Source organism: Choloepus didactylus, chromosome 16 (genome assembly GCF_015220235.1).
Source record: "Choloepus didactylus isolate mChoDid1 chromosome 16, mChoDid1.pri, whole genome shotgun sequence".
Taxonomy (NCBI): Eukaryota; Metazoa; Chordata; class Mammalia; order Pilosa; family Megalonychidae; genus Choloepus; species Choloepus didactylus.
In genome coordinates, this window is record NC_051322.1 from 34,631,991 (window position 1) to 34,658,183 (window position 26,193).

Genomic DNA, 26,193 nt, shown 5'->3' on the forward strand with positions numbered 1-26,193 from the left:
CCATCCCAGCTACCATAGCTACTCTGTTCACAGGCCCACTGAGGAAGCACTGTGGTGTCCAAGGATGGAGACGCCATTGGATGAATCATCCTAGCCACCTGGTTGTTCAGCTCTTCGTCTGTGGTCAGCACTGATGTGAAACACAAAGATTTTGTTTTTTGCTCATTCCCATAGGTCCATCCACATGGTTCACCTCTAGAACTCTTTGTCTTCAATCTTCTAATCTTGTTCCTTGACCAACCATTCAAGACATTTGGCACTTCCAGGAGTCTATATATATCCTTACCTTGGGCAACTTCTCCCTTCACACCAAGTTGATGACCAGCTGTATTGTTTGAAGTTCTGCCTACTGGGAATATTTCTCTTTAACAATGTCTTTCGCAGGCATTCCTGATAGGGCTGTTGTTCGGCAGCAGTCCACATATAGACTAACAACAATTAACATACAGAGCTGACCTATCCTTGAACCAGGCCTGAGTTTTTTTCTTCTCAATTGGCTTGTAAGAAACCTTGTATCAAGCCACAGGTGTGAGTTATGGGAGCGGCATAATGCAACAGAGGAAGGTGATGGAATTGTCTGTATTACCTGTTTGTGTAACTTACTTTTGCTTTCTGGAACTGCATAGGCCTGATCCAAGACATACCACTTCCAATGATGATGAATTGCTGATGTGCCTATATGACCTCCGACATAGAAGGTGTGAAGAAAGCAAAGATAATTTAGAATAGCATTATTTATTTTTATGATCCTGTTTCCTTTATAATTTTACAAAATGCACCATTTAAAATGTTGTGATAGAGACTTTCTGACTTTCCCACTATTCCCTGAGTTACTGAGGCTTGTAATTGTCTTCAGTGTATCAACAGCAGTTAATAACAACCAACCTACTTCATAGCTCCTTTAATTACCTTTGCCTCCATATCTTAAAATGTTGCATAAGCCTTTCCACCTGCATCCACCCCAGTTTACCACAGGTGAGGCCTTAGTAATTGTGATGATGCAGCAGAGTTGATCACCATCTACTTTACCATAAGCAATGAGACTTTCATGGCCATCAGGTTGGGGAGGGATATAATTCCACAATCCTATCCTCATGCTCTACTTCTGGATGCCACTTCTGATACCAACTGTCTTAGTTTGGTGTCCCGCCCAAGAAGGAAACCCCGAGACAAGAATTTGAGATCAAGTAGTTTAAGAGGTGATCTCAGAAAACCCCATTAGTGGAATGGGGAAGTGAGAAAGGGAAGAAAAGGAGGTGAATAAAGAGTGTGTTATCAGGCAAGTTGCCACTGTGGGAGACTGGAGCTTAATCACACTGGGGAACCCTTGGGAGGTAGCAGGGAACACACACCTCAGAGCTATTACACTCAAGGGTGAAGTAGCTGGGTATATCTATACCCACTCCCACCTGTCACTGGTTGAGGGCTGTGCTTGGGTTGGTGGAGCGGGTAAAATCCCTGGCACTTTCAGCTTTTTATACATGTGGATGAAAGAAGCTCTCAAGCAAAGCGGTGCTAGCAGTTGGAATTTGGGCCTGCCTGCTCAGAAATGGTAAGTGCCAAGGGAATATAAGTGGGGTACCAGCAGTGTCTGCTGCTTTGGGGGTACAAATAAACTATTTCTATGACTCATTTAACTTTTTTGTTAGTGGGAAAGATTGAGAGAGGAAATAATAGAAAAAAGACAAACTTTAAATGCTTTACTTCCTGTATTCACTGCCTATGGAAAAGTGTTAAAAAAATGTAGAAATTGTGAATGTAATTAATACCACTGAATTGTATACTTGAAAGTGGTTAAAATGAGAAATGTTGTGTTGTATATATGTTGCCATAATAAAAATTAAAAAAAAATGTAGACTAGAAATTTTGGGCACTTGCACTGGCGAGCTAATTGTCTCAAGAAAGCTGAAATACTTTAGAAGTAACACAATTCCTTTATCATTTTACAAAATACATTTGTTAATCATGAATGATGAAGTGATTATGGCTTTTACAGAGTGATGTACAGGAGGTAATTATTTGTGGAATGAATGACTTCTAAGGAATCATCTGAAGGGGAGGTTTCACTGGAATTGCCACCAGATGGCAATAGAGACTGATGGAATCTAATTTTTTAAGGTCGCTTTAGAGTTTTACCGGAGCTCCCTCATGAGTTCAGAAGCTTTTACTGAATCCCTGTTACAACAAGTACTGTGCCAGATACTGGCTGACCTTTGAATCACAATCATATTAAATTTTGGAATGCCATAATATAATATGTGAATTATAGTCCATTTATGAATTCTTAGTTCTTGTTTTTGAGGTTTTTCTCATGAGATTAAAAATTATTTTAAATTCTGAAAGTTGCAGTGAAAATAAAACAGACTATTGGGGGGAAATTAGGCAAATATTTAACAAAATTCAAAATGAGAATGTCTCTCTGACCAGCAATTTCACATCTAGGCATCTACCTTATAGAAATACGCATGCACAAAAATATATGTATACGTGTCACTTGTAAGCATTGTTTTAGTAGTGAAAAATTGGAAACAACTTAAGGTCCATCAGAGGTCTATTTAAATGAAGTTATGAAATATTGAATTAAGGGAAAAATGAAGTAAAATTATCTGTCCTTACAAGGGAAGACCTCCAAGATTTATTAATTAAAAGGTTACAGGCAACATATAGAGAGATGTTGAGTATTTAGAAGTGTGACATTTGTACCTGTGTAGAAAAGAATATACACTGAATTGTTAACAATGGCCAACTCTGGGTAGGGGAGTGTTAACTTATCATATATTCTTCTTTATTGTTTGCAGGCACATTAAAAGACACTATAACTAGAAAACTATTATAGAAACTCTTGAAGGAAAGAAACAATGTATAATCCCATCACCCAACCAACAATCTACACTGTGATTATTATGAATAATCCAGTATCTTTTAGATAAAAATTTCTGATATTCATTTTGGTCAAAACAAAGAACCCTATCCTTAAGGATTTTATATTCTAACAGGGTTGACAGGCAATAATAAACACAAAAGCAAATTATATAGTATTTAAGCTGTCCTAAGTGCTTTGGGAAAAAAGGAAAACGTAGAGTTGGAAAAGGGAGTTGGTGAGACAACGGTTTACATACGGAATTTTAAAAAGAAGCAAAGGTTGTAAAATATATACTTAGAATACCTTTACAGGCCAAGGTTTGTCTTACTTTTTCTCTGTTCTTTTCAGGCAGATTTTTTTTTTTTCCAGCTTGGGATTTTGTATAGTAATGATAACAAACTACCATTTATTGACATGCCTGTTATGACCAGGCACTTTTCACGATTCGCTCGATCCTCATTACATCCGGAAAGGGAAGTTATTTTTCTCCTTTGCAAGAGAAAACTGAAGCGCACATCCCTATGGGAACAAAGATTCTTGCCTCTGCACCAGAGATTTAGGTTAACTGACTGGATCTGATTACCTATTAAAATAAGATTGACAAGCATCTCTCCCCGACCTTCTTTAAGCCAACGCGGCTGAGGTATGCGAGCGTACTCCGAACCGGGCAGACGGACGATACTCCCCAGCTCTGAGTCACTGCCCCGGGAGGCACAAGACCACACCAACCGCAAAACCTCAGACCTTGGACGCCCCGGACGCTCCCAGCACGCCTAACCTAGGGGGTGGGGCCTGGAAGCCAGGGGAGGGGGGCGGAGCCTCCATTCTCCAGTGAAATTGTCTGCCGTTCTGGTTTGTCCTAAATCGCCGCCCGTAGAGTCTTCAAGACATCGCCTCTTCTCCGGGAGTGGTGGAAAATCGATCATGTGATAGTTGAGGAGGCCGGAACTGGGCAGGTTGAGGGAAGCGAAGGGTTTTGACAAAAACAGACAGTGACGGCGTCCTGCAGGGTCTATGGCCGAGGCAGTGAGGCCCCAGCGCCGGGCCAAGGCCAAGGCCAAGACCAGCCGTACTAAAGCCAAGGTGAGGGCCTTCTCACCCTTCTCCCTCCCCGCCGAAAGCCCTGGTGTGTGCACTCTCTCTCCTCTTTACTCTTCGGCCTCTCTAGCCGAGTCTCCCTCATTCCTTGAGCCTTCTGTATCCTCTTCTCCCACCTCCCAGTGTTGCACTGGGCTTGCTTTTTTATTGCCACAGTCCCCTGTCGGACTTGTATTTCTCAGGAGCCCGTTTATTTCTCTCCCTTTTCTTACCTCCCTGGGTTCTTTCTTTTCTGCTTCTTTCTTGGCTTTTCTCACCTGCGTTCCGGAATCGTGCTGTGAAATAGCTTTACTCTACCCAGTCTCATTTTGAGTCTTTTTTTCCTCCTCTGTAACCAGGGAACGTTTTCATTCCTTCCCATGCAAAAAGACGGAAGGAACATCTCATGGAGAATTAATCCTTTGACAGAGCTTTATCGATAGGGACATAGATAGGCTGTAGTGAGGTGACAGCCCTCTTCACTTTTAGAATTCAGCGTGACAGTGATGGTGCTGCTGCTTATTTCTCATTGTCCTCATTGTTTATGATGGGGCACGAATGTCCAGAAATTAACTCAGGGCTTGATTCACATACTAGGGACGTATGTATTTTCTGAATTTCCTGGATGAGATTGAGATATGGTTTTAAGTTGATTTGTTACTAAATGCAGTCTGGGTTTTCATTTTGTTCCTACATATTTTCTGAAGTAAAATGTATTTTGCAGTGAACAGGTTAAATACTGGATGGCTGAACCTAGATGATTTTGGTTTACCTGAAACTGAGTTTACATTAGGGAAATAATGAGGCTGGTATTACAAGTACAGGCTTGAAATGCCAGAAATGGGTGATGGTTCAGAGCAGGGTGTAACTCGAAAACAGTGACAAAAGTTGATTTTCTCATGAGAACAAGGTTATAACATGATACTTGTGTTCATTTAATAAACTGTAAATTAATTATGTAGCTCCCTTTCATTGTGATGCCATTTAAAAAGACTGTAGTGAAGTTATGCACAGCAGTTTACCCATGATTGTGAGGAGTTACTCTTTGGTGAGAAAACCACTTTGCCACTTAGTTTCAGAAACATTTTCAAGAGAAATAATTTTGCATCGTATTGGCTGCCAAAGAACCATCCACACGAGGTGGAAGAAAAAAAGCCATTGGCCAGCCATGCTTAAGCCCCCCACAGTAGTATGTAACACACAAACATCAGTTGTTTGTAGAGAGCAGAATCTTAAAACTTTAACTAGAGAAACTAGAAATATTAATCTCTAGGGTTTTTTTTCTTAAATAAGTGATTTAACCAAAATCTAGAAAGGTTAAACAGTAAGCCCAAAGTCATGCGGTTAGTGAGATAACTCAGGTTAGAGCCAAAATCCTAACTTCCAGTCTAGTAGTTTAATAGTCTAGTAGTGTAATAATTATTTCTTATATCTCTATCTATATACGTCTATGGAGAGAATGTTATAAATACTTAAAAAGGGTCGGTTAAGAGGCTTTTCTCTCAAGTTATTTTGTTTAAAACAATTTCCAAATTAAAAAATTATTAACATTGAACTTCTAAATCCATCATAAAAAACCAAGTGTTCACTCTGTTGAAACATTTCGGGCGACTCTCCTTTGCAAACATACATTAATTATTTTATCTGTTAAAAGACGTCTTATCAGCTATGAAGAGGTCTTTATTTCAGAGGCATTTGATAAACCAGAAATCCTTGACACATGCTTTTCCTTACCTTCAAAATCTAATCAGATACTAAATCTTGCCAGTTGTATTCGCTAAATATTCTCTTGATTCTGCTCATTTCCCTCCATACTTAACTATCACAACTCTTCTTCAAAACACCATCATTTCTGGTCTTTGAAAAGTTTTCCATAATTCAGAAGTCCAAAGTCCTTAATATTAACTAAGGGCCGACATGATTTGGTTTCTACCACCCCTCTCTCTTTTGATTCTCAACTATGTATGTCCTTTTCTGCTTCAGTGCCTTTGCACATGCTTTTCCTTCTTCTCTGACAACTCTTCCTGTCTTTCTTCACTTGTCAACTACTGTTCATTCCCAGGGTCTCAGTTTACTTCCTCAGAGAAGCTTTCTGATTTTCCTCTTGTTACTCCCCTCGCCCCTCCAGTAGCACCTTGTACTCCTTTGTGTCACTCTTCTCACTTGATGCTACTGTGTCAATATCTCTTTTCATCTGTAGATTGTGAACTCAGTACGGGTGGGACCTGTCTTGTTCACAGTTATCTTCCCAGAGCCCTTCACTGCTCTTTTAGCCACTTGATAATGTTTGCTGAATGAAGGAATAAAATGCCACTGTTGAGGATTATTTCCAAGCTTTGTCATTTAGAATAATTTATTCTAGTAAATTTCTCCTGACTGGGATGAAAAGGCAAATGAAAAAAGTCCATGACACCGGCAAGGCCTTCATACATGTATCTAGAAAATTGTTTCTTCTTTCAGAGTAAATAGATTCATTTTCTAGTGGTGGCCATAGTTTGCTCATGGTTAAAAAATCCTATATTAATAAAACCATTACTGTCTGTGGTATAATTTGGCAACGCTGGAGCCATAAAATGGTTGCCAAAGGCTCAGTTCAGGAAGCGAGTGGTGTCATGTGTTTTAGATAGTTTGAGTGGCTTCTGGATTTTACTAAGCGGCTGACTTACATTTCTCAATGTTAATCATCTGTTAGATGACTTCATATAGCTATGTTGTAGTTATCTTGTGCTTACCATGTCTGAAAGACAGTCCTAATAAAGTTTTCAATCTTTTAGTATCCTCTGCTAAAATATCACCCACCTCAGAGGACCCTGACTTCTCTTATCTTGGTAGCTTATGGGTTAAGAACAGTAGATTTACTGCAACCCCATTATTGGGTATATACTTGGAAGAACTGAGAGCAGGGACACTGTATACTGGTGTTTATTGCAGTGCATTCATGATTTGCAGTGGATGGAGGTGGCCTAAGGATACATCAACTGATGAACAGAATGGTGAACTGTGGTGTATGCATACAATAGAATTTTGAGTGGCTGCAAGAAGGAATGAAGTTGTGAGGCATGCAACTAGGTGAATGGACCTTGAGGACACCATTTTGAGTGAAATAAGCCGGAAAATGAAAAGACAAACATCATAATGCCTCACTAATATTGACTAACCATAACGTGCAAACTCTGAGAATTGAATCTAAGAGAATAGGTTATCAAGGGAAGGCTTATTCTAAAGGTTCCTAGATTGTAAGTTCTTACAGCAGTCACATCTGTTCCTGAGTTGTAACGGTTATCTCTAAATTCTGAGATTCTGAGCTCTTTGTGTATAACTTGGTTGGTCTTTGGAACTTCATATATCTGTGTGACACCTGAGACTCAGAACTAGAGTTTGGCAGCTATGGATGTCAGTATTAGCACATACAGCAACTGTTAAAAAAAGCTGAAAAAGAGTTCAGAGTTCAATTACAGATATGAATGAAGCAGATCTGTTTAGGACTAAGGCAAATCAGACTAAAGGGTAAAGGACGATATTGACAGTGTTTTAAAACTTCATGTTCAGTGTGAGACCAAAAGAAGAGATGTTTATTTGGTGCAAATTCTATATTTTCTGTAGCAAATAATATAATTTAACTTGTACGGTCAGTTTATTCAAACACCATAAAAATTACAGGGAACTTTGAATAGAGAGTGAGATCTGGTTGGTTTGTTCAGATTAGTGTGAAACCCCAATACATCCCAAAGTAATTTGGGCAGAGAATAAAAATGTGTTTGCAAAGCTCCCTTGAGGGAATGGGGAAAAATATGGAAATATTAAACTTCTGCACCTGGGGAATTAACTGATAGTCTCACAAGCATTGGGGGCTACTAATTTAGAAGGCTGAGCCCTCAATCTTGGGGCTTGCCCTTATGAAGCTTGTTACTGCAAAAAAGAGGCTAAGCCTACCTATAATTGTGCATAAGAGTCATCCTCAGAGAACCTCTTTTGTTGCTCAGATGTGGTCTCTTTCTTTAAGCCAATTTGGCAGGTAAACTCACTGCCCTCCCCTCTATGTGGGACATGATTTCCGGGGGTGTAAATCTCTCTAGCAACATGGCACTTGACTCCTTGGGATGAGCCTGGACCTGGCTCATGGGATTGAGAAAGCCTTCTTGATCAAAAGTGGGAAGAGAAATGAACTAAAATAAAGTTTCAGTGGCTGAAAGATTTCAAATGGAGTCAAGAGGTCATTCTGGAGGCTATTCTTATGAGTTATATAGATATCCCTTTTTAGTTTTTAGTGTATTGGAATAGCTAGAAGGAAATACCTGCAACTGTTGAACTGCAACCCAATATCCTTGATTCTTGAAGATGATTGTATAACTATATAGCTTACATGGTATGACCATGTGATTGTGAAAACCTTGTGGCTCCCACTCCCTTTATCCAGTGTATGGACAGATGAGTACAAAAATGGGGACAAAAAGTAAATGAATAATAGGGGGGATGGAGTGGTGGATGTTTTGGATATTTTTTTTTACTGTGTTTTTATTTTTTTTTTGGAGTAATGAAAATGTTAAAAAATTGATTGTGGTGATGAATGCACAACTGTATGATGCTACTGTGAACAGTTGATTGTACACTGTAGATGATTATATGGTATGTGAATATATCTCAATAAACCTGAATTTAAAAAAAAGAACAGATTTAGAATGACTACAGAAATAGTATATTTTACAGTCATATAAAGTATTTTTACAATTAATACTAAATTCTGAAGTCCATCAGCTCATTGATTGAGCATATGGTAACTATTCAGGACAGGCTAGATGTGTCCTGGAAAGCTGGTAACAGAAGCAGAAAGATCTTTACAATCCCATCCTTTCTTGACCCTTGGCTTAGGTGATTTCTACCTCTTAACCCTTCTCCTCCTTGAGTGGTTATAGGAGTGTAGTTGGGATATGTGTTATATTATTTTTTAGCTCCTTTAGTACTTCCTCAGATCCATTCATTTATTGAACAAACATTCATTGATCACCTGCTGTGTCCCAGGAACTGTTCTAAGCACTTGGGATGTATTAGGGAAAAAACAAAGAATCTGGTCTTGATGGAGCTTACATTCTAGAGAGAGAAGAGAGATGTTATGTATATGTTAGAAGGTGATAAATGCTATGGAAAACAGAACAGGGTAAGGAAGAGGGGAGTACTGGTGAGAGACTAGAATGGATTGCAGTTTTAAATAGGTGGTGGAGGTAGTCATCATTGAAGGTGACATTTGAGTAAAACTGAAAGAAATGAGGGAGTTACCCAGGTGGATATTGGGGAAGAAGAGTTCCAGGCAGAGGAACAGCTGGGGCAGATGCTGAAGGCAGTGGCATGCCTGTCCTGCCTTCATATAGCCAGGAAGTTGTATGGTTAGGGTAGAGTGAATGAGGGATAGTAGAAGGGGTTGAAGTCAGAAAACTAACAGAGGGCAGTTCATGTAGGGCCTTGTAGGCCATTGTAAGGACTTTAGCTTTTTATTTTGAGTGAAATATCAATTTACCTCAGGGTTTTGAGCAGAGTGACATGATTTGACTTGTACTTTAAAGGATCATTATGGTTGCTATGTCGGGAATAGACTGTAGAGACAAGGGTAGAAGCAGAGAGATTAGTTGAGAGACTACTGCTGTAATCTGGGCAAGAGGTGGTGGTGGCTTGGACCAGAGTTGTAGGAGTGAAGATGGTGAGAAGTGTTTGACTTCTGGGGAGTTTTTTTTTTTTTTTTAATTACACATTTTATTTTGAGATAATTGCAGATTCACATGCAGTTGTAAGAAATAATACAGAGAGAACCCCTGTACCCTTTACCCAGCTTCCACCCACTGGTAGTATCTTGAAAAACTACAGTCCAATATCACAACCAGTATATTGACATTAATACAATCAAGATATAGAGCATTCTCTGGGGAGTTTTTGAAGTAAGAACCATAGGGATTTGCTGATGGTTTAGATGTGGGATGTGAGAGAAAAGCAAAGATGACTCTGAGATGGAGAAGGCTGTGGATGGAACAGATTTTGGAGAAAAGATGAAGAGTTCAGTTTTGACATGTTGACTTTGGAATAAATGTCTATGTAGAATGGGATTGAATCTGTGAATCTGCAGTATGGCACAGAGCTCTGGCTGGAGTTTAAGTCATCAGCATATAGAAGGTATTTAAAGCCAGACATAAATAGGTCACTTTAGAAAAGGTGACCAAGAACTGAAGCCAGGGTTACTCCAATTTTAAGAGGATGAGGAGAAAAGGAACCGGTAAAGGAGTGTGGGCAGTGACCAGTGAGGTAGGAGGAAAACCAAGAGAGAGTTGTGTCCTGGAAGCTGAGTGAAGAAAGTGCATGAAGGAGGAGGGAGAGATCAAGCATGTAAAATGCTGCTGATACATTAAGTAAGATTATTAAGAGCAACACCAAAGACGTGGCAGGCAAGGAAGAGATGTATTATAGCAAAATGCACAATCCCTCTCCTCCCCAACAAGCCTTTTTATTTGTGCAGTGTTCTTGTATATCCTGAGGACAGATGGTAAAATTGCCCTGAGAGCTCTTGATCTGATACTTAGACTGGAATGTCCAAGCCCTTTTTATCTACTCTGCCCAGCATTGTGCTGAGTGCTGGGGATACAGATATGAATGATGGATCTGGCTTTAAAATAATCCAATGATAAGTATTCCATGAAATGGGTAAAATTAGATCTTCCATCATTTGTGGAGAAGCAGCTCACCATTATTTTTTAGGAAGGAAAGGAGTTGTAATCTTTTCACTTAATACAGTTCATAGAGAAAGAACTGCAAGTGATGAATAGAAACTTCCCATTTGTTCTCCAGAATTAAAAAAAAAAACAGAACAACAAAAACACTGTATAATGAAAATGTTTTTCTGTGTTTATCAACAAATCTTCCATATAACTTCCTAAATTTTTTCTCCTGTGGGATTATTTTCTAGTTGTTTCTCTACCTGTATCTAACTCTTATGTGTAGATCAATAATAAAGAAATACAGATTTTTCTTAATCTGCCTGGCCATTTTTAGTTGCAAGAAAAATGTCTTCTGTTTAAAATAAAATTATGGAAGTGTGAATTTTTCCACACTTGACTCCATACAGATGGAGCTTGGTTTGAATTCTATTTTGTGATCTGTAATGATTATTATATACATAATATATCCTCTTCTTATATCTTTATCTTCTGTTAATTGAGTAGGCAAGGTAATTGGGACCTGGCTTTAAAAAAAAAAATTAAATGGAATGGAATTTTGCATCTTAAATGTTGGAGTAGAATCATACTTTGGCATGAAAGTTCTTTTTCTTCTGAATTCATTGGATCTTATGTCTGCTTTCTGAGGGGCATATAAAAATAAACTTCTGAATGTGTTAGAGCACATGTTCAGTATAAATATTTGTTGGTAATTCAATAATTTCTTTATTTTTTTGTTTACCTAGGGCAGAGCTTGGCACACAGTTGTACTCAATAAATTCTTATGAGTTATAGGTTATCACTATTATCTCAAATATTTATTGAACACAGTGAAAAAAATCAGAGATCTAAAGAGGCATAGATACTGTCCCTGCTCTCAGGATACTTGCAATCTATTTGGAAGAGACAGAACATAAATAACCAGTGAGATAACATCTAACCAGGGCCTGATGACAAGTAAATGGTGCAGGAGTTCAGAGAAAAGCATGTACAGAAGGGTTGGGGTAATCGTTGATGATTTTGTAGTGGGACAGGATCATAACTGAGTCATCCAGGGCACCGAATTCCAGAGTTAAGCATCAGTTTTTCATTAAGTGGAGAGCCATGGCTGTTTTAGTGGTGGTCAGACAAGTGATTTTGGAAGACTGATTTTATAATGGTGTTTGGGATGAATTAGAGGTAGGGCAGAAGGTGGAGTTCTGGAGACTAGCTGGAACCTGCACCCCTATTCTGAGCTTTAGTGAAATTAGATGCAGCCACAGAGTCCTCACCACTGTTCCTGAGGCCATGATGCTTGGTGATGTTCACAGCAGACCTGTCCACCCCACACACTCCAAAGGCCCTGTTCCTATCCAGGGATCAGAGTTGTCCCCCAATTGTCCAGCCCTCTTTCAGCCTGCCTTCTCAGGTCTGACTAGAACATTCTTTGAATCTAAATACAAGCTTCTCTCTCCCTTCCCGTCATCTCCTTCTACCTCCTTCCCCAGAACAACCTTAGGTTAATGCCTCATTAGTCCTAACTTCTATAACAAAAACAGGTGGAAGGTTTTTTTTTTGGTTTCCACTTTTGAAATCCAGAGAAGCTGTGAGTTCCCTTCCACTGGGGAAGGAGTCTAAACAAAGGCCTTCTAGATGGGGCTAGGAAGGTAAAAAGAAATGTCTTTCAATTGATTATCTGACCACTTTAGTTGCTTGCATGATTATTCCCAGGATGGTAGATTTGCAGGTTGTATACATGAAAGTTTGGGAGCAGTAACTGGAGACTCGAGTTATTTTGCTTAGTTGAGGGGAAGAATTTGCAATGGCAAGGGCAATCCTAGTAGGAGGAGAGAGATAGCAGTGAGGGATGTGTGCATGTAGTGATAAAAACTTCATGCAATTTAGGATCTCATAGTTTTATTTGGGATTCAAGAATCAGGCAGCATCGCATTAGGAAGTGGAAGGGAGATCTACCAAGGGGGTGGAAAGGAGAAACTCATACAGGGTGAATGCAGAAGCAAGTGAGGAAATGTTCTGATTGGCTTACATTAAGTCTCCATTTTACTTACGGTGGGGGGGGGGTGGTTCTTATAAAGTGGGGAGTAGGCGGTTGCTTAGGAATGAGGAAGTTAGCTGGCGATAACTGATTGGCTGTATATAAATTTGGTTTCTGAGCAAGCTGGGCATTTACAGGGAATAGAAAATAGCGTAGGATTTTGGTTTTGCTGATGTGGGGCTTATCGTGGGTACCTTTATGTTGTTGGGCCTACTAGATTTTATTTATCAGTGGTGTGTATGTGTGTGGGGTGTGTGTGTGCTGTGTTTGTGGTGTGTGGGTGTTGGCAGCGACTGTAAAAACTGCCCGGAGACTGGCTGGAGAGGAACCGTTGGGGTTTGCTGGGTGGTGTCTGGGTGTGGGGGTTATCCGCAGTGCGGTGCATCATGTGACCCATCCTGTGACTGCTCCCTGCCCCTGTCTCCTGCTCTTCCCCCAGTAAGCATTTAACATGCCTAGAGGTCTCTTGCAGCTTAAGAAAACAGAAATAAAAATCTTCTCCCTCTGTTCCACATTCCGGTCTTTACTTCCTTTTCATTCACTTCTCAACTAATTTTTTTCCTCTCTTTTTTTAAAAACAGCTTTATTGAGATATGATTCAAATACCATACAATTCACCCATTTAATGTGCACAGATCAGTGGTTTTTAGTACCTTCATAGGGTTCTGCAGCTACCACCACAATCAATTTTAGGACATTTCCATCACCCCTAAAAGAAACCCATACTTACTGGCAGTCTTTCCCCATTACTCCCTCCCTCCCCAGTCGTAGGCCTCCACTCACCTACTTTCTGTCTCTATGGATTTGCCTATTCTGGACATTTCATGTGAATGGAATCATATTATGTGTAGTTCTTTGTGGCTGGCTTCTTTCATGTGACATACTGTTTTCAAGGTTCATTTCTATTGTAGCATGTATCAGTACTTTATTAGTTTTTATTGCCGAATAGTATTCTATTGTATAGATATACCACATTTTATTTATCCTTTCATCAGTTGGTAGACATTTGAGTAATTTTCACCTTTTGGCTGTTATGAATAATGATGCTGGAAACATTTATATACAATTTTTTGTATGAATGTATGTTTTTATTTCTCTTGGGTATGTACGTCAGAGTAGAATTGTTGGGTCATATGGAAATATTATAAGGAACTACCAAATTTTTCCAAAGTGGTTGCATTATTTACATTCCAACCAGCATCATATGAGGGTGCTAATTTCTCTACACCGTTGTCAACGCTTGTTATTATATGACTTTTTTTTACTATAGAGCCATCCAAGTGGGTGTGACATGGTATCTCATGGTGGTTTTGATTTGAATTTCTCATGTGGCTAATGATGTTGAACATTTTTCATGTGCCATCTGTATATCTTTGGAGAAATGTGTTTTAGATTCTTTGCTTGTTTTAAAATTGTGTTATTTGTCTTTTTATTATTGAATTTTAAGAGTTTTTAAATATATTTTAGATACAAGTCCCTTATCAGATATTTGATTTGCAAATATTTTCTCCCATTCTCTGAGTTCTGTTTTCATTTTCTCAGTGTTACCATTTGCTGCACACAAGTTTTTAATTTTGATAGGGTTCAATTTATTTATATTTTCTTTTGTGGCTTATGCTTTTGGTGTCTTATCTAAGAAGGCTTTGCCTAACCCAGAGTCATATGTTTTCTTCTAAGTTTTATAGTTCTGGCTCTCACATTTAGGTCTATAATCAATTTGGAGTTAATTTTATGTATGGTATAAGGAAGAGGTCTGACATCATTCTTTTGCATTTGGCTATCTAGTTGTTCTGTCACCATTTGTTGAAAAGATTATTCTTTCCCATTGAATTGTCTTGGTACCCTTGCTGAAAAATCAATTGATCATAAATGTAATGGGTTTCTTTCTGGACTTTTAGTTCTGTTCCATTGATCTATATGTCTATGCTCATACTAGTATCACACTTTTTATTACTGTAGCTTTGTTGTAGGTTTTGAAATTGGGAAGTGTGAGTCCTCCCATGTTGTTTTCAAGATTGTTTTGTCTGTTCTGGGTCCCTTCCATTTCCATATAAATTTTACTATCAGCTTGCCAAGTTTTGCAAAAAAGGCCACTGGGTTTGGTAGAGATTGGGTTGAATCTGTAGATCAATTTGGGAAGTATTGCCACCTTAATAATATTCTTCTGATCCAGGAACATGGGATGCCTTTTCATTTATTCAGTTGTCTTTAATTTCTTTTAATAATGTTTTGTAATTTTTCAGAGTACAACTTTTGAATTTCTTTTGATAAATTTATCTCTTTGAGGTTTGTTCTTTTTGAACACATGGAATTGTCTTCTTAATGTCATTTTTGTATTGTTCACCTCACTAAAATTTGACCCCAGCCCTGACCAGTATATCAGCTTTCTCTCACTGTGATAACTGTTGGCATTGGCTTCTCCTAATTTTCTTTTTCTGGCCTCCAAATCTGAGAAACTTATTTAAGTAGGAAGTATGAGAAACATCATTTCCAAGTGTTTGGGTTTGCAAAACTCCATGTTGCCATTATGCAAAACACCAGAAATGGATTGGCTTTTACAAAGGGAGTTTATTTGGTTACAAAGTTACAGTCCTAAGGCCATTAAAGTATCCTAAGTCATCAACAATAGGATACCTTTACTGAAGAGTGGCCGATGCCATCTGGAAAACCTCTGATAGCAAAAAGGGCATGTGACTGGTGTCTGCTTATTCTTTGCTCCAGGGTTCTGGTTTCAAAATGACTATCTTCAAAGTCCCTCTGGGCTTGTCTCTCTTAGCTTTCTTCAGCTCCTGTGCATCTAAGCATTAGGGGGTCCTTTCAGTTTTTCCAGAACAAACTCTAGGCTAGAATCTACAAACATCTCCAAGCATCTCCAAGTGTCAGCTCTTAGCTTGTCTCCAAAATGTCTCTCTCAACTGCTCTGAGCTCTTTTATAGGACTCCAGTGATTAAATCAAGACCCACCCTGAATGGGCAGGGTCCATATCTCCATGGACATAATTGAGTCAAATGCTTCACCCACAGTTGATTGATTCACGTCTCCATGGAAACACTCAGTCAAAAGATTCCAGCCTAATCAACACTAATATGTCTGCCCCCACAAGATTGCATTAAAGAATATGGCTTTTGGGGGGACATAATATATCCAAACTGGCACACCAACTAATTGGGTCTATTTTTTCATTTTCTTGTAAATACTCATAGTGTTTTCAGGTTATTCATGATTTTAGGCATTTTGACAAACTGGTTTACATTTTATGTGCATTGTGTGGCTGACCTGAATCTGATACCTATAATTCATAGTAGTTTTGAAGGAGCATATTACTTCTTGAGTCATTACCATTTATAAATAAATGTTTGGCAGTCATGTTCATTATCGCCAAGCTGACCTCAAATTGCAGTTTTAGAAAGTTATCTTTTCTTCCTAATATTAGGCTAATATAAACTTTCCACTTTGGCTATTAATCTGTCAAATCTTTTGGTGGACATTCAGAGCAAAATAATCCAGATCACTGACAACTGTGTAACTGTAGCCTTTTCTCAGTAACCTGGGGTAAAGCATCTAGTTTGTTAATATATGTCATGTGTGCATTCCTTAAAATGAATAGTGAAAAGGATATATTTGGGTGATTTTAGTCAGTTTTTAGGTTTGTTTGAATGTAAATTATAAAAGGTCTGATATTATTTTAAATAATTTTTCCTTAATTTTTCCTTCTTTATCTAGCCTGGCTTCTTAGGTATTTAGTCTTTGTGCTACTTGCCTGAGGTTTTTTTTCTTTTTCTTTTTAACCATAATTCATTTTATATTATTTTTTTTTAACAGTTGACTTTTTTTTTTTGGCGATAAATTCAGACTTAGAGAAGAGTGTCAGATATAATACAGAATTCCCATATTCCTTTCACCTAGCATCTCCTTCTGTTAGCATCTTACATAACCTATATAAATTACGTAACTTTACCTAACCTCTAAAATACATTCTGTGGTATAGAACATTTCTGAAAACTGAGAAATTAATGTTGGTATGATACTATTAGCTAAAGTATAGAATTTACTTTAATGTCCTTTTTCTGTTCAAGTATTTGATCCAGGATCCCTCATTGCATTTAGTTGTCATGTCTTTGTAGTCTTCTCCTGTCACTGTCAGTTCCTCAGTCTTTTCTTATTTTTCATGTCTGTTATTTTGTAGACTGTCTCTTAGTTTGGGTTTTTGTTATGTGCCCCCATCCCTGCTATGATTAGACTGAAGTTATGCATTAATGGGAAGGATAACACAGAGGTAATGTGTCTTCTCAAAATGTCCTATCAGGGGATGTAGATGGATATGAGTTAATATGTATTACTTGGTGATGTTAACCTTTGTCACTTGGTTAAGGTGTTATGTGCCAGGATTCTCCACTGAAACTTTTTTTTCTTTGTAATTACTAAATATTTGGGAGGAGATAATTTGAGACTGTGCAAATATCCTGCTTCTTCTTGACATTCCACTCACTCATTTTAGCATCTATCAGTAGATCTTGCCTGCAGCAGTTATTAACATGGTGTTCTATTGGTGACTTTCTAATTTTCATGTTCTTTCTGTATATATTAATTGGAATTCCTCTGTAAGGAAGAGTTATTGCTTCTTGCCCATTTATTTGTTTATTCATTTATTTATTCATGCCAGTATGGTCTCCTGGGTATTTATTTTAGTCTGTGGGTTATAATGCAATACTATAGTTATTTATTTTGTTGCTCAAATTGGTCCAACTTTTCCTATCTGAGTTTTGAGCAAATATGTTTGTTTGCCAAAATGAAGACAAAAACTTATTGAGGCCTAAGATGGTTGGAAACAGTTCCAATTCATGTAACCTTTGGCAGAATGGAAAACAATCTAATAAGACTTCTTCTCTATTCTTGGATCATAGTTTGCTGCTTATTATGATGTCATTTCCTTTTTGGATTAGAACTAGGGTAGCTCCAAACTCAAAATACTCAAAATTGGATAATACAGAATATGAAACACATTGCTTATAAAGTGAATTTAGATTCCTTTTGTTAAATGACCAAATTATGATTTTATTTACAGTGTAAAAATACCTCATGTTGAAAGCATCAATTGTTAATATTAAAAGTTATTTCACATTGTAAATCTTGTCTTTAGGAAAAGAAGAAATATGAAACCCTTCAGAGGGAAGAATCTGATGAAGTCCTTCTTCCCGAAACACCCAGAGTGTGGGAAATCCCTTCTCCAGCTTGTGAATTCAAAGAAGCCCATATGAAGGTGTTAACTGATTCCCAGCTCCAGAATGATGCTAGTGGACAAAATGAGAGTGAAATGTTTGATGTGCCACTCACCTCCTTAACTGTAATCAATGAAGAGTCCCTGATGTGTAGCACAGAGAACCCAAAGGAAGGAGAACAGGTCAGAGGCTGTGTCAGTGATGAGGAAATCAAACTGAAGGTCAATTCTGGAGACAGTGTTGGAACAACTAAACAGGATTCTCCAAAGAACTTTGGAAAAGTAGAGGAAAATAAATCGGTACATCATGGACCTTCAGAAAGCACACTGCAATCTAATTTTTCTTATATTCAGCAGGAAATGGAACATTTACAGGTTAGAGAAATTCAGAATAGGGAAGAAGACAAACAAGCCCTTGGTCTCTCTTCAGAGGTGCTACAAAATGTTGGCTCACAGAGTTTTTGTGAAACTGAAGGTGTTTTTCAGCCACCTAGAGTGAAAAAATTGTATCCTCAGTTGCCAGCTGAAATTGCTGGAGAAGTACCAGTTTTGGTGGCAGCCAAACCTTTGCTTCGTAATGAACGTCTCTACCCAGAACTCCCATCTCAATCAGCACTAGTACCATTTACTAAAGAACAGCTAAAAATATTTGAACCTGGTTCATGGCTGGAAAATGTTGAGTCATATTTGGAGGAATTTGACAGCATGGCTCATCAGGACAGGCATGAATTTTATGAGTTGCTTTTGCACTATTCACGATGTAGGAAGCAACTGCTGCTGGCTGAAGCTGAGCTGCTTACTTTGATGTCTGATTGCCAAAATGCTAAAAGTCGACTGTGGCACTTTAAGGAAGAACAGATGTCTGTTCAGGTATTTTTGACTAGTGTTCTTCAAAGCTTTCAGAAGCTGGAGAATTTGCAGGGTGACTCTTGTTTCTGTCATGCCATCCAGGTCTGGAACCTGCTGCTTCTTCTCCACTGTCCCTGTCATATATGCCATGCAGGAATCACAAAGTCAGATGCCTTCAGGTGCCAAGCAGGTACCCTGAAGGAGTGAAGCAGGCTGAGTGGGACGGTGATGATTGAGAAAGCTCATGCTGGTCTAGAGGGAACAGCCACTTGAGGTCCAGCTAGTTGTTGCTGTGAGGTTTTGTTGGTCCAGCATAACTACGTCTTGTGATTTTCCAAAAGAAGCTAGAAATCTAGATTTTTATGAGAGAAATCCTGATTTGTAAATGTTGGCATCTAATTAAACATGCACAGATACACGAACACATATACCTACACAGTACAGGCCAAGCAAACCATATGTCTCCAGGTGAAATTCAGCCTGTGGGCCATTAGTTTGTGACCTTGGGCATATTACCATAAATATCCAGTGAATAGAGTGTCTGGGAGAGGATGATCCATGGAACAAGGTAGAGAAGGGATGAGGAGACAATTAGATATGGTCACAATTAGATGTGAACCTATGGAGGCCAGGGTGACCATCAAGAAGGTTGTTTCATAGTGAGCTGGGAGGGGTGGCAAGGGAGAGAATGCTACTCAATAAGTTTGGCAGTGAAGGGAAGCTGGAGGAGATGTTAGGGAGAACCAGGTGATTTCTTCCCATCCCCAACTGTCACTCACAGGAAGACCTGTGTATCTCTCTTTGTAGGTAGGAAGGAGTCTGTGGAGAGGGAAACAATTAGCAATTTTGAAGTAAAGAGATAGAATCAAGAACACAGCTAGAAGAGTTAGTATTGGAAAGGAGAGGAATCTCTTTCATCTGAGTGAACCACAAAGAATGATTGATGATAGTTACAGAGAGATGTTGAGGTGCCTTGAAGTTGGGGGGCATCACATTGACCTCAAAGTTAATCATGTAGAAGCTGAGATCATCAATTAAGAGAGTCCTGGGGACAAGCTTTATTATTTTCTGGCACCTTTCCCCACTCTTCCCTTCTTTGAATTTGTGATGCGTTTGTAATTGGCATTATGCTCCTTGACGCCTGATTAAATGTTTGCATGTATTGTTCGCTACATGGTAACATTGTGTCCTCCCTGAGTTTATAAGCTCTTTGGGGGTAGTACTGAAGCCTATGCATTGTAGATGTTCTGTACCAGGGGCCTGATTATTTCACATGCCAAAAGTAACTGGTTACATGTTTTCCCCTTTTGTCTACTAGGGTATCTGTGCAGATCAAGTGAAAGTTTCAGGCTATCATCGCTACCAAAGAGTGGAGATGAAAGAAAATGCACTGGGGGAGCTAAAGAAGCTTTTTGATGCCAAATCTGAGCATCTCCACCAGACCCTGGCTCTGCATTCTTATACTTCAGTGCTCTCAAGATTGCAAGTAGAGTCTTACATCTATGCATTGCTCAATAATTCAGCTGTTCTGAGATCTTTAGCAATTCATCAGCAAGGCCAAGGTAAGTAATGAAAGTGTTTTTCTTTCTTGTGATCTGACAGGAAAAAAGAATTCAGTGGTGCAATCTAGTTAAATTGACTGTACACATTGACTGTACACAAATTGCTGTTACAAGGTAACATTTGCACTTGCTGTTTTACTTTGCCTACCCCAGCGTGGGATGAAATATGTCCTAATGACATTTCTCTGGAGCAGTGCTAGGTCTCCCTTCCTCATGAGCTGCCTTTCTCTGCCTCTCTAGGATGCCTAAAAGCTCTATTTAAAAAAAAACAAAAACAAAAACTTTCACTGTGGTAACATATACGCAACATAAAATTTCCCATTTTAGCCACATTCAAATATATAATTCATTGGTATTAATTACATTCACAATGTTGAAAAGCTCTTTCTTTTATCATTGATATCCCTTGCTCTGCTCTAAAACTAGGACATGTGCTTGGTCCCCAGAAGAGTCCAAAGAGATTCTAAAGCTAATAATGAGAATACATTTTCATTCTCGGTCTTTTATACTTTATTTCTGCTTATTCAGTTTATTGGGGTGTTTTATTCTATTTAATTTTCAGCAGAGGATCTATAATGTTCTGAAATTTTCACATTATTTTGGATTTTAAGTAATTAGCTTTCACTACATCATTTGTTAATTATTAAATATAGTCATTAAGTTATAGAATTCTTATTTTCTGGAAGAGATGTTAGGATTTTAAAAGTTAAAAAAAAAATTCCTCCTTCCCCCTCCAGGTTTTCTTGACTAATCAAAGAACTGGGAGTATGCCAGAAATAACAAATAATACATTATGATGAAGTTAATTTTCCCTAATTTTGAACTTCACAAAATTACTTTTTTGGTTTATATATTTAGTGGAAATTCAAATAATATCTTGATATAACTTTTCTTGAGTTTTTATCTGAACTACATATTTTAAAGGGTCTTTTTTGGTTGGTTGGTTTGTTTTAAATGAAGACTGAAAATTTTAAAAAGCCCATGTATGTGGACTCACTAAAGCATCTCCTTAATTTATAGCTTCTAAACAGACAGAAAGCATTCCCTCTGATCTGTGTCAACTGAAGGAGTGCATTAGTGTCTTATTCATCTTCACCAGGAGAGTTAATGAAGATACTCAATTCCATGATGATATTCTTCTCTGGCTGCAGAAGTTGGTAAGGGAACAGAAATAGGTGTAGTAGTCTTTCTTTTATTTCTCTGATAATTTCTGGATTATCTATTATTTCATCGTGGTTTTCTTCAGCATCTTCTTTAGCTAACTCACTTAATGAGTTAATTAGTGACATTCTTTGATCATGACACATGTTAATAAGTTATATTTATTTAGTGCATTACTGAGCAAAGAGTGCTTTTCTCTCTAATAAGCCTTGTGTTAAATGAATCCTGGCCTTCAACTTAGGAGGAAGTAGAAATGGGGGAAGTATGCCCAATTTAAGAATAAATGCATGTTCAGAATATAGGTGTCTCATCTAAAGATTTTCCATATATATCTCATTTCTTTTTATAATCTTATGTTTAATGTTGCACTTAGTCATATTTCTGTTTTTTCAAGGGAAAGAGGCAATGTTAGGATTTGGAGAACTTAGGAAAGATGTTAGATGTGTTAAGAGAGGGTTTGTTTATTTGTTATGTTTTTCAGTGGGGTGCCTTGGGTATATTTTTAATGTCATAGTAAGGTTTTTAAATATGGGGTGATGTTCTAAGCATATATTTTTAAATTTGAGAAACTTAAAAATTGAGAATAAATTAAACTACTTGCCTTGTAACTATTCACATGTAGCCAAGAACATCAGTAAATTGTAACTTGACAGAATATAAAAATTGGATTTGTAGAGAAACTAGTTATGAAAAATTTACCATAGTACTCATAGATTCACAGGCCACACTGCCTCTGTGTGGTAAAAACCCACCCATTTCATCTTAGAGTTTACATCTGGTTACTCTTTTGAAAGATTACATGTATTTAAACATTGGATAAGGGTCTTCACTAGACCCCTTGATTAATTCCTTCCCTTTTTAAATAGTTGAACCATATATCCTTTGTTATTCAGGTATCAGTGTTACAAAGAGTTGGCTGTCCTGGAGATCACTTTTTCCTTCTAAACCATATTCTTCGATGTCCAGCTGGTGTTAGTAACTGGGCTGTTCCTTTCATCCAGGTATGGTGAATGGCCTTCTGATTCTGAGTAGTGTAGGGGGAATGCTTTGTTAAACATTTTTCCTGAAGAAATTACCCCAAAAAGGCTACTTAAAAAATCGATATTTAAAATAAAATTTAAAAAATATATCTATACATAGTTTTAGGAGTTTTTATGCTGAAACTTCTTTGGCTGTCCGCAATTGATGAATTGCAAAAGTTCAGTTGTAGCCTGGCTTGGCAAGGTCAGTAGTATTTTCTTCTGTAAAATTTCTGTGCAGGAAGGCTTTCCAGGGCTTTGTCCTATAGTACTCAATACAACTTCCTAAATTAATCCATCCCACACCACAACTGGTACAGGTAAAGTAGAGTCCAACAGCAATCCAGAGTTCTGTAAGCACTAGCAGAGATCTCAGGTCTCTGTGATCGACTCATATAATTCAGCAGTTAATTATATAGCTTATAGTTTTTCCTTTCTGCTAGTTTGCCTTTGGGCATTTACTCATAGCAATCATGCAGATAGGTTGGAGCTAAAATGTATGCAAGTTCACCCTCTCTACATTTCCTTTTTTTCCCCTTTTAGTATTTCTGGTGGCAAGAAGTTTGAATCTTTTTAAGTTAAATAGAGGTGTTTTTTTTTGGTTGTTGTTTTGTTTCCCTGTGGATTAAATTAGTAACATTGTCCTTCATCCCATATTGTTCAGCTTCTACCTTTTGAGAATAGCTGAATCAGTGCTGCCGGCTAATTCATGAGCTGTGGTTAAGTGCCAGCTCTACCTTTGTTCTCTTTCCAGCTCCTTTTGTTATGAGGGGCTAGTGAGCATAAGGAGTTAGTGAACCAAGATTATGGACACTTGGGTTGTTAATTTTCTACAACATGCTTTTTCCTTTTCTAATTTCAGATCAAAGTGTTGAATAACCCATCAGGGGTCTTTCACTTTATGCAGTCCCTTGCCCTGCTAATGTCTCCTGTCAGGTAAGTGCAGGAGAGAGAAGTAGGAATTGAAATGCTTCTTTCTGCTAAAGGATTGGCTTTCTAAATTGCCCCGATCCAAAGAAGAACTGCTAATGGAAGTGTTGACATTCCCAAATTGAACATTGTAGAATTTCTTTGGCTTTGATAAACCTTTCTCTCAAAGTGACCCCTGTTAACTGCTTTTTGAAACCAAATTAATGATTAGCTTTTCTTGGGTTCCCATTTTAGTGTATTTGTACTGCCAGATTTTTTCAGCTGGCATGTATGTCATTGTGAAGAGAGCCAGGGAAAGATAAAAAGGAAGGTCTATTCCTTAGAAGTGGTGAAAAACCACAGTCAAAGAGATTAAAGTGCTGATTGGGAAAATACGATTGATGCAGTAGAAACAAAGAGAATAAAGAGAGTTGTTGTAGTAGTCAGAAAGGGCTCCACAGTGGATGAACTGGGAAGTTTGAAGAAGAATGGATCATGTGTCAATAGGAGAGGAGGAATATGGAGGGCACTATAGATGGGGAGGTTAGTATGAGCAAAGACCCAAAGTATAGGTGAACATAGCTACACAGAGGACAAGGAGGAGTTCAGCCTGGCAGGGGGGAAGCTGTGTGTGGCAGATGGTAGTAAAGATAAATAACTAGGATGGGTTGAATTACAGAAGGACTTGAGATTAAGGCAGAGGCCTTGAAATAAAGTCTGGATTTGAAATATCCAGACTTTGTAGTACTTAGGGGTGTTTGAAGAAGGACACAAGTTTTGTTTAAGGAAGATTAGGATGGACTGGAGGTAGAAGAATGTGACATCAGGGAAGTCAAGCAGATGTCTCCAGTATTTCAGATGGATTAGCAATTGGCAGGAAGGTCAATCTCCTCCATCTCCCCTCCCCCATAAATTCCTGATTTATTTCACAGCCACAGATGTTGGTCTTCCCATTAGCCAGGTGATTACCTATTACAGGAGTAGATATGTCATGTCTTAGCAAGACTTTTCCCTTGATCTTGAGTCTTCTGTGGGGTTGCACCACTATTGGGAATCATAGTTCTGTCAAAATTGGAAAAAAAATAACTGAATCTTTGCTATGCCGCAAATCTCTCTTGCTCAGGATTTACAACACTTTTCCAGAAGAATATGCACTTCTGCTTAATTAAATGGACATCTGGCTCTCCTGACTCTGGAACTCAATCCAGCATCAAGAGGACACATCCTTTACTGGAGGAGAAAGCAAGATCTGTATCTAGTTATCCCCCCAAAAAACAGTCACTAGCTCCAAGTCTAGGCTCCTGGAAAGCCTTTCCCTCTTCAGACCCTGAGTTGGGGTAATAGTAGACGAACCTAACAGTCATCTTCCCAGGAAAGGATTAAGTAGCTATTTAAAGAGAATGCAGGAAAGGAATGGGTCAGACATAATCCTAGACTTCTGAGTCTGAGTGCCTAGAGGGTGCTGGCAGCCCTAACAGACAGGAAAATCAGAAAGGAGAGTGTTTAGTAGGGAGGAAAACCGAGGTCATTGATGCATACTGGTGGATGCTTACAGGTGTCACATACCAGTGGACATTTGGAGCTTTAGGATTGGCTTTTAGGTTGAAAGGGCAGCACTAGAGCTATGGGGCTGGAAGTCATGGAAGAAAGATCCTGGTTAAAGTTAGGAATGTATGAATTTTCAGGGTCATGACAGAGAGGAGGGAACAGAAGACTGAGACCTGTGTTGTAGCCTAAGAGAAGAAACTTTCCTAGTCACACCTACTCATCATTTCAGCCAACACTGAAAAAGCCTGGCTGGCAGCGATTCTCCTAGACTCTTCTCTCACTGCCCGGATAAATGTGGTAGATGTGATTTGACTCAGAAATGTTTTTGCATTTAGATGTAATTTTTTTTTTAACCCTAAACGAACTACTGCATTACCTTGGATTACTGTTTTTTTTTTTTTTAATTTCCAAAGCAGGTTTCTTAAAGTCATTCACCTGATAACACTTTGTAAGCCTAGTTAGAGTTGAGGTATTGCAACAGTTCATATGTATTGATGTCCCACTGGGTGTCAGGAGCGGTGCTAGTATGACTGCATTTTTGAACTGCTAATCATTCTGATTCAGAATGGTTGTGGTCTCTCCACCAAAATTAGTGAGATTTAGTCTTCTTGATTTTTAACCTGTTCTTGTATCTCAGTTAGTAATTTAAACCATTTGAAGATTGTGATGATGTCTGACTCTACTTCAGGGTGAGAAGATGATCCCAGATGTTCTTATGTATGACATTCTACGTTTATATGATTGGAGCGATTTCCCTTTTATTTTAGAAATCGAGCGGAGTTTTTGTGTCACATGAAGCCCAGTGAGCAGAAACCATCCTCTTCGGGGCCTGCGTCTGGGAACTGGACACTAGTAGATGAGGGCGGAGAGGAGGTAACTTGTGATGTCTGCATTATTTTTTTAATAGTTTTTGAGCTCTTCTTATGTGCTAGATCTTGTTCTAAGAATTTTTCACATATTATCTCATTTAATCCTCTCAAAACCATGAGATACGTACTATTGTGATTCCCTTTTTACAAACAAGGAAACAAGGATCCCTGTTTACAGAGGGCATGAAGTAACTTGTCCCAAATCATATAGTCGTTAAATGGTAGAGCCCCCAGAGCCTGTGCTCCAGACCAGGGGGCTGTGTTCCCACTCTTCCCTAAGAATATCCTTCTGTTCAGCTGGTAGAGTTTAGAACCTGGAAATTAAATTCAGCCATATTATATAATATTTACATTAGTGTTTTCTTCTATGTAGTAGAAAATTTCTGAG

At 38.4% G+C, this 26,193-nt stretch overlaps 1 protein-coding gene across 1 annotated transcript in view; it reads left to right on the forward strand.

Moving 5' to 3' along the window:
* Nucleotides 1–3,697: 3,697 nt before the first annotated feature.
* Nucleotides 3,698–26,193, forward strand: part of EPG5 (ectopic P-granules autophagy protein 5 homolog) — a 128,693-nt gene continuing 106,197 nt past the window's right edge. Inside the window, exons 1-7 of the mRNA XM_037805516.1 lie at nucleotides 3,698–3,946; nucleotides 17,811–18,758; nucleotides 20,056–20,299; nucleotides 21,320–21,456; nucleotides 22,354–22,461; nucleotides 23,342–23,415; nucleotides 25,704–25,809. Coding sequence (XP_037661444.1) covers nucleotides 3,878–3,946; nucleotides 17,811–18,758; nucleotides 20,056–20,299; nucleotides 21,320–21,456; nucleotides 22,354–22,461; nucleotides 23,342–23,415; nucleotides 25,704–25,809 — 1,686 coding nt within the window. The 5' untranslated portion in view covers nucleotides 3,698–3,877. The remainder of the gene's footprint in view (nucleotides 3,947–17,810; nucleotides 18,759–20,055; nucleotides 20,300–21,319; nucleotides 21,457–22,353; nucleotides 22,462–23,341; nucleotides 23,416–25,703; nucleotides 25,810–26,193) is intronic.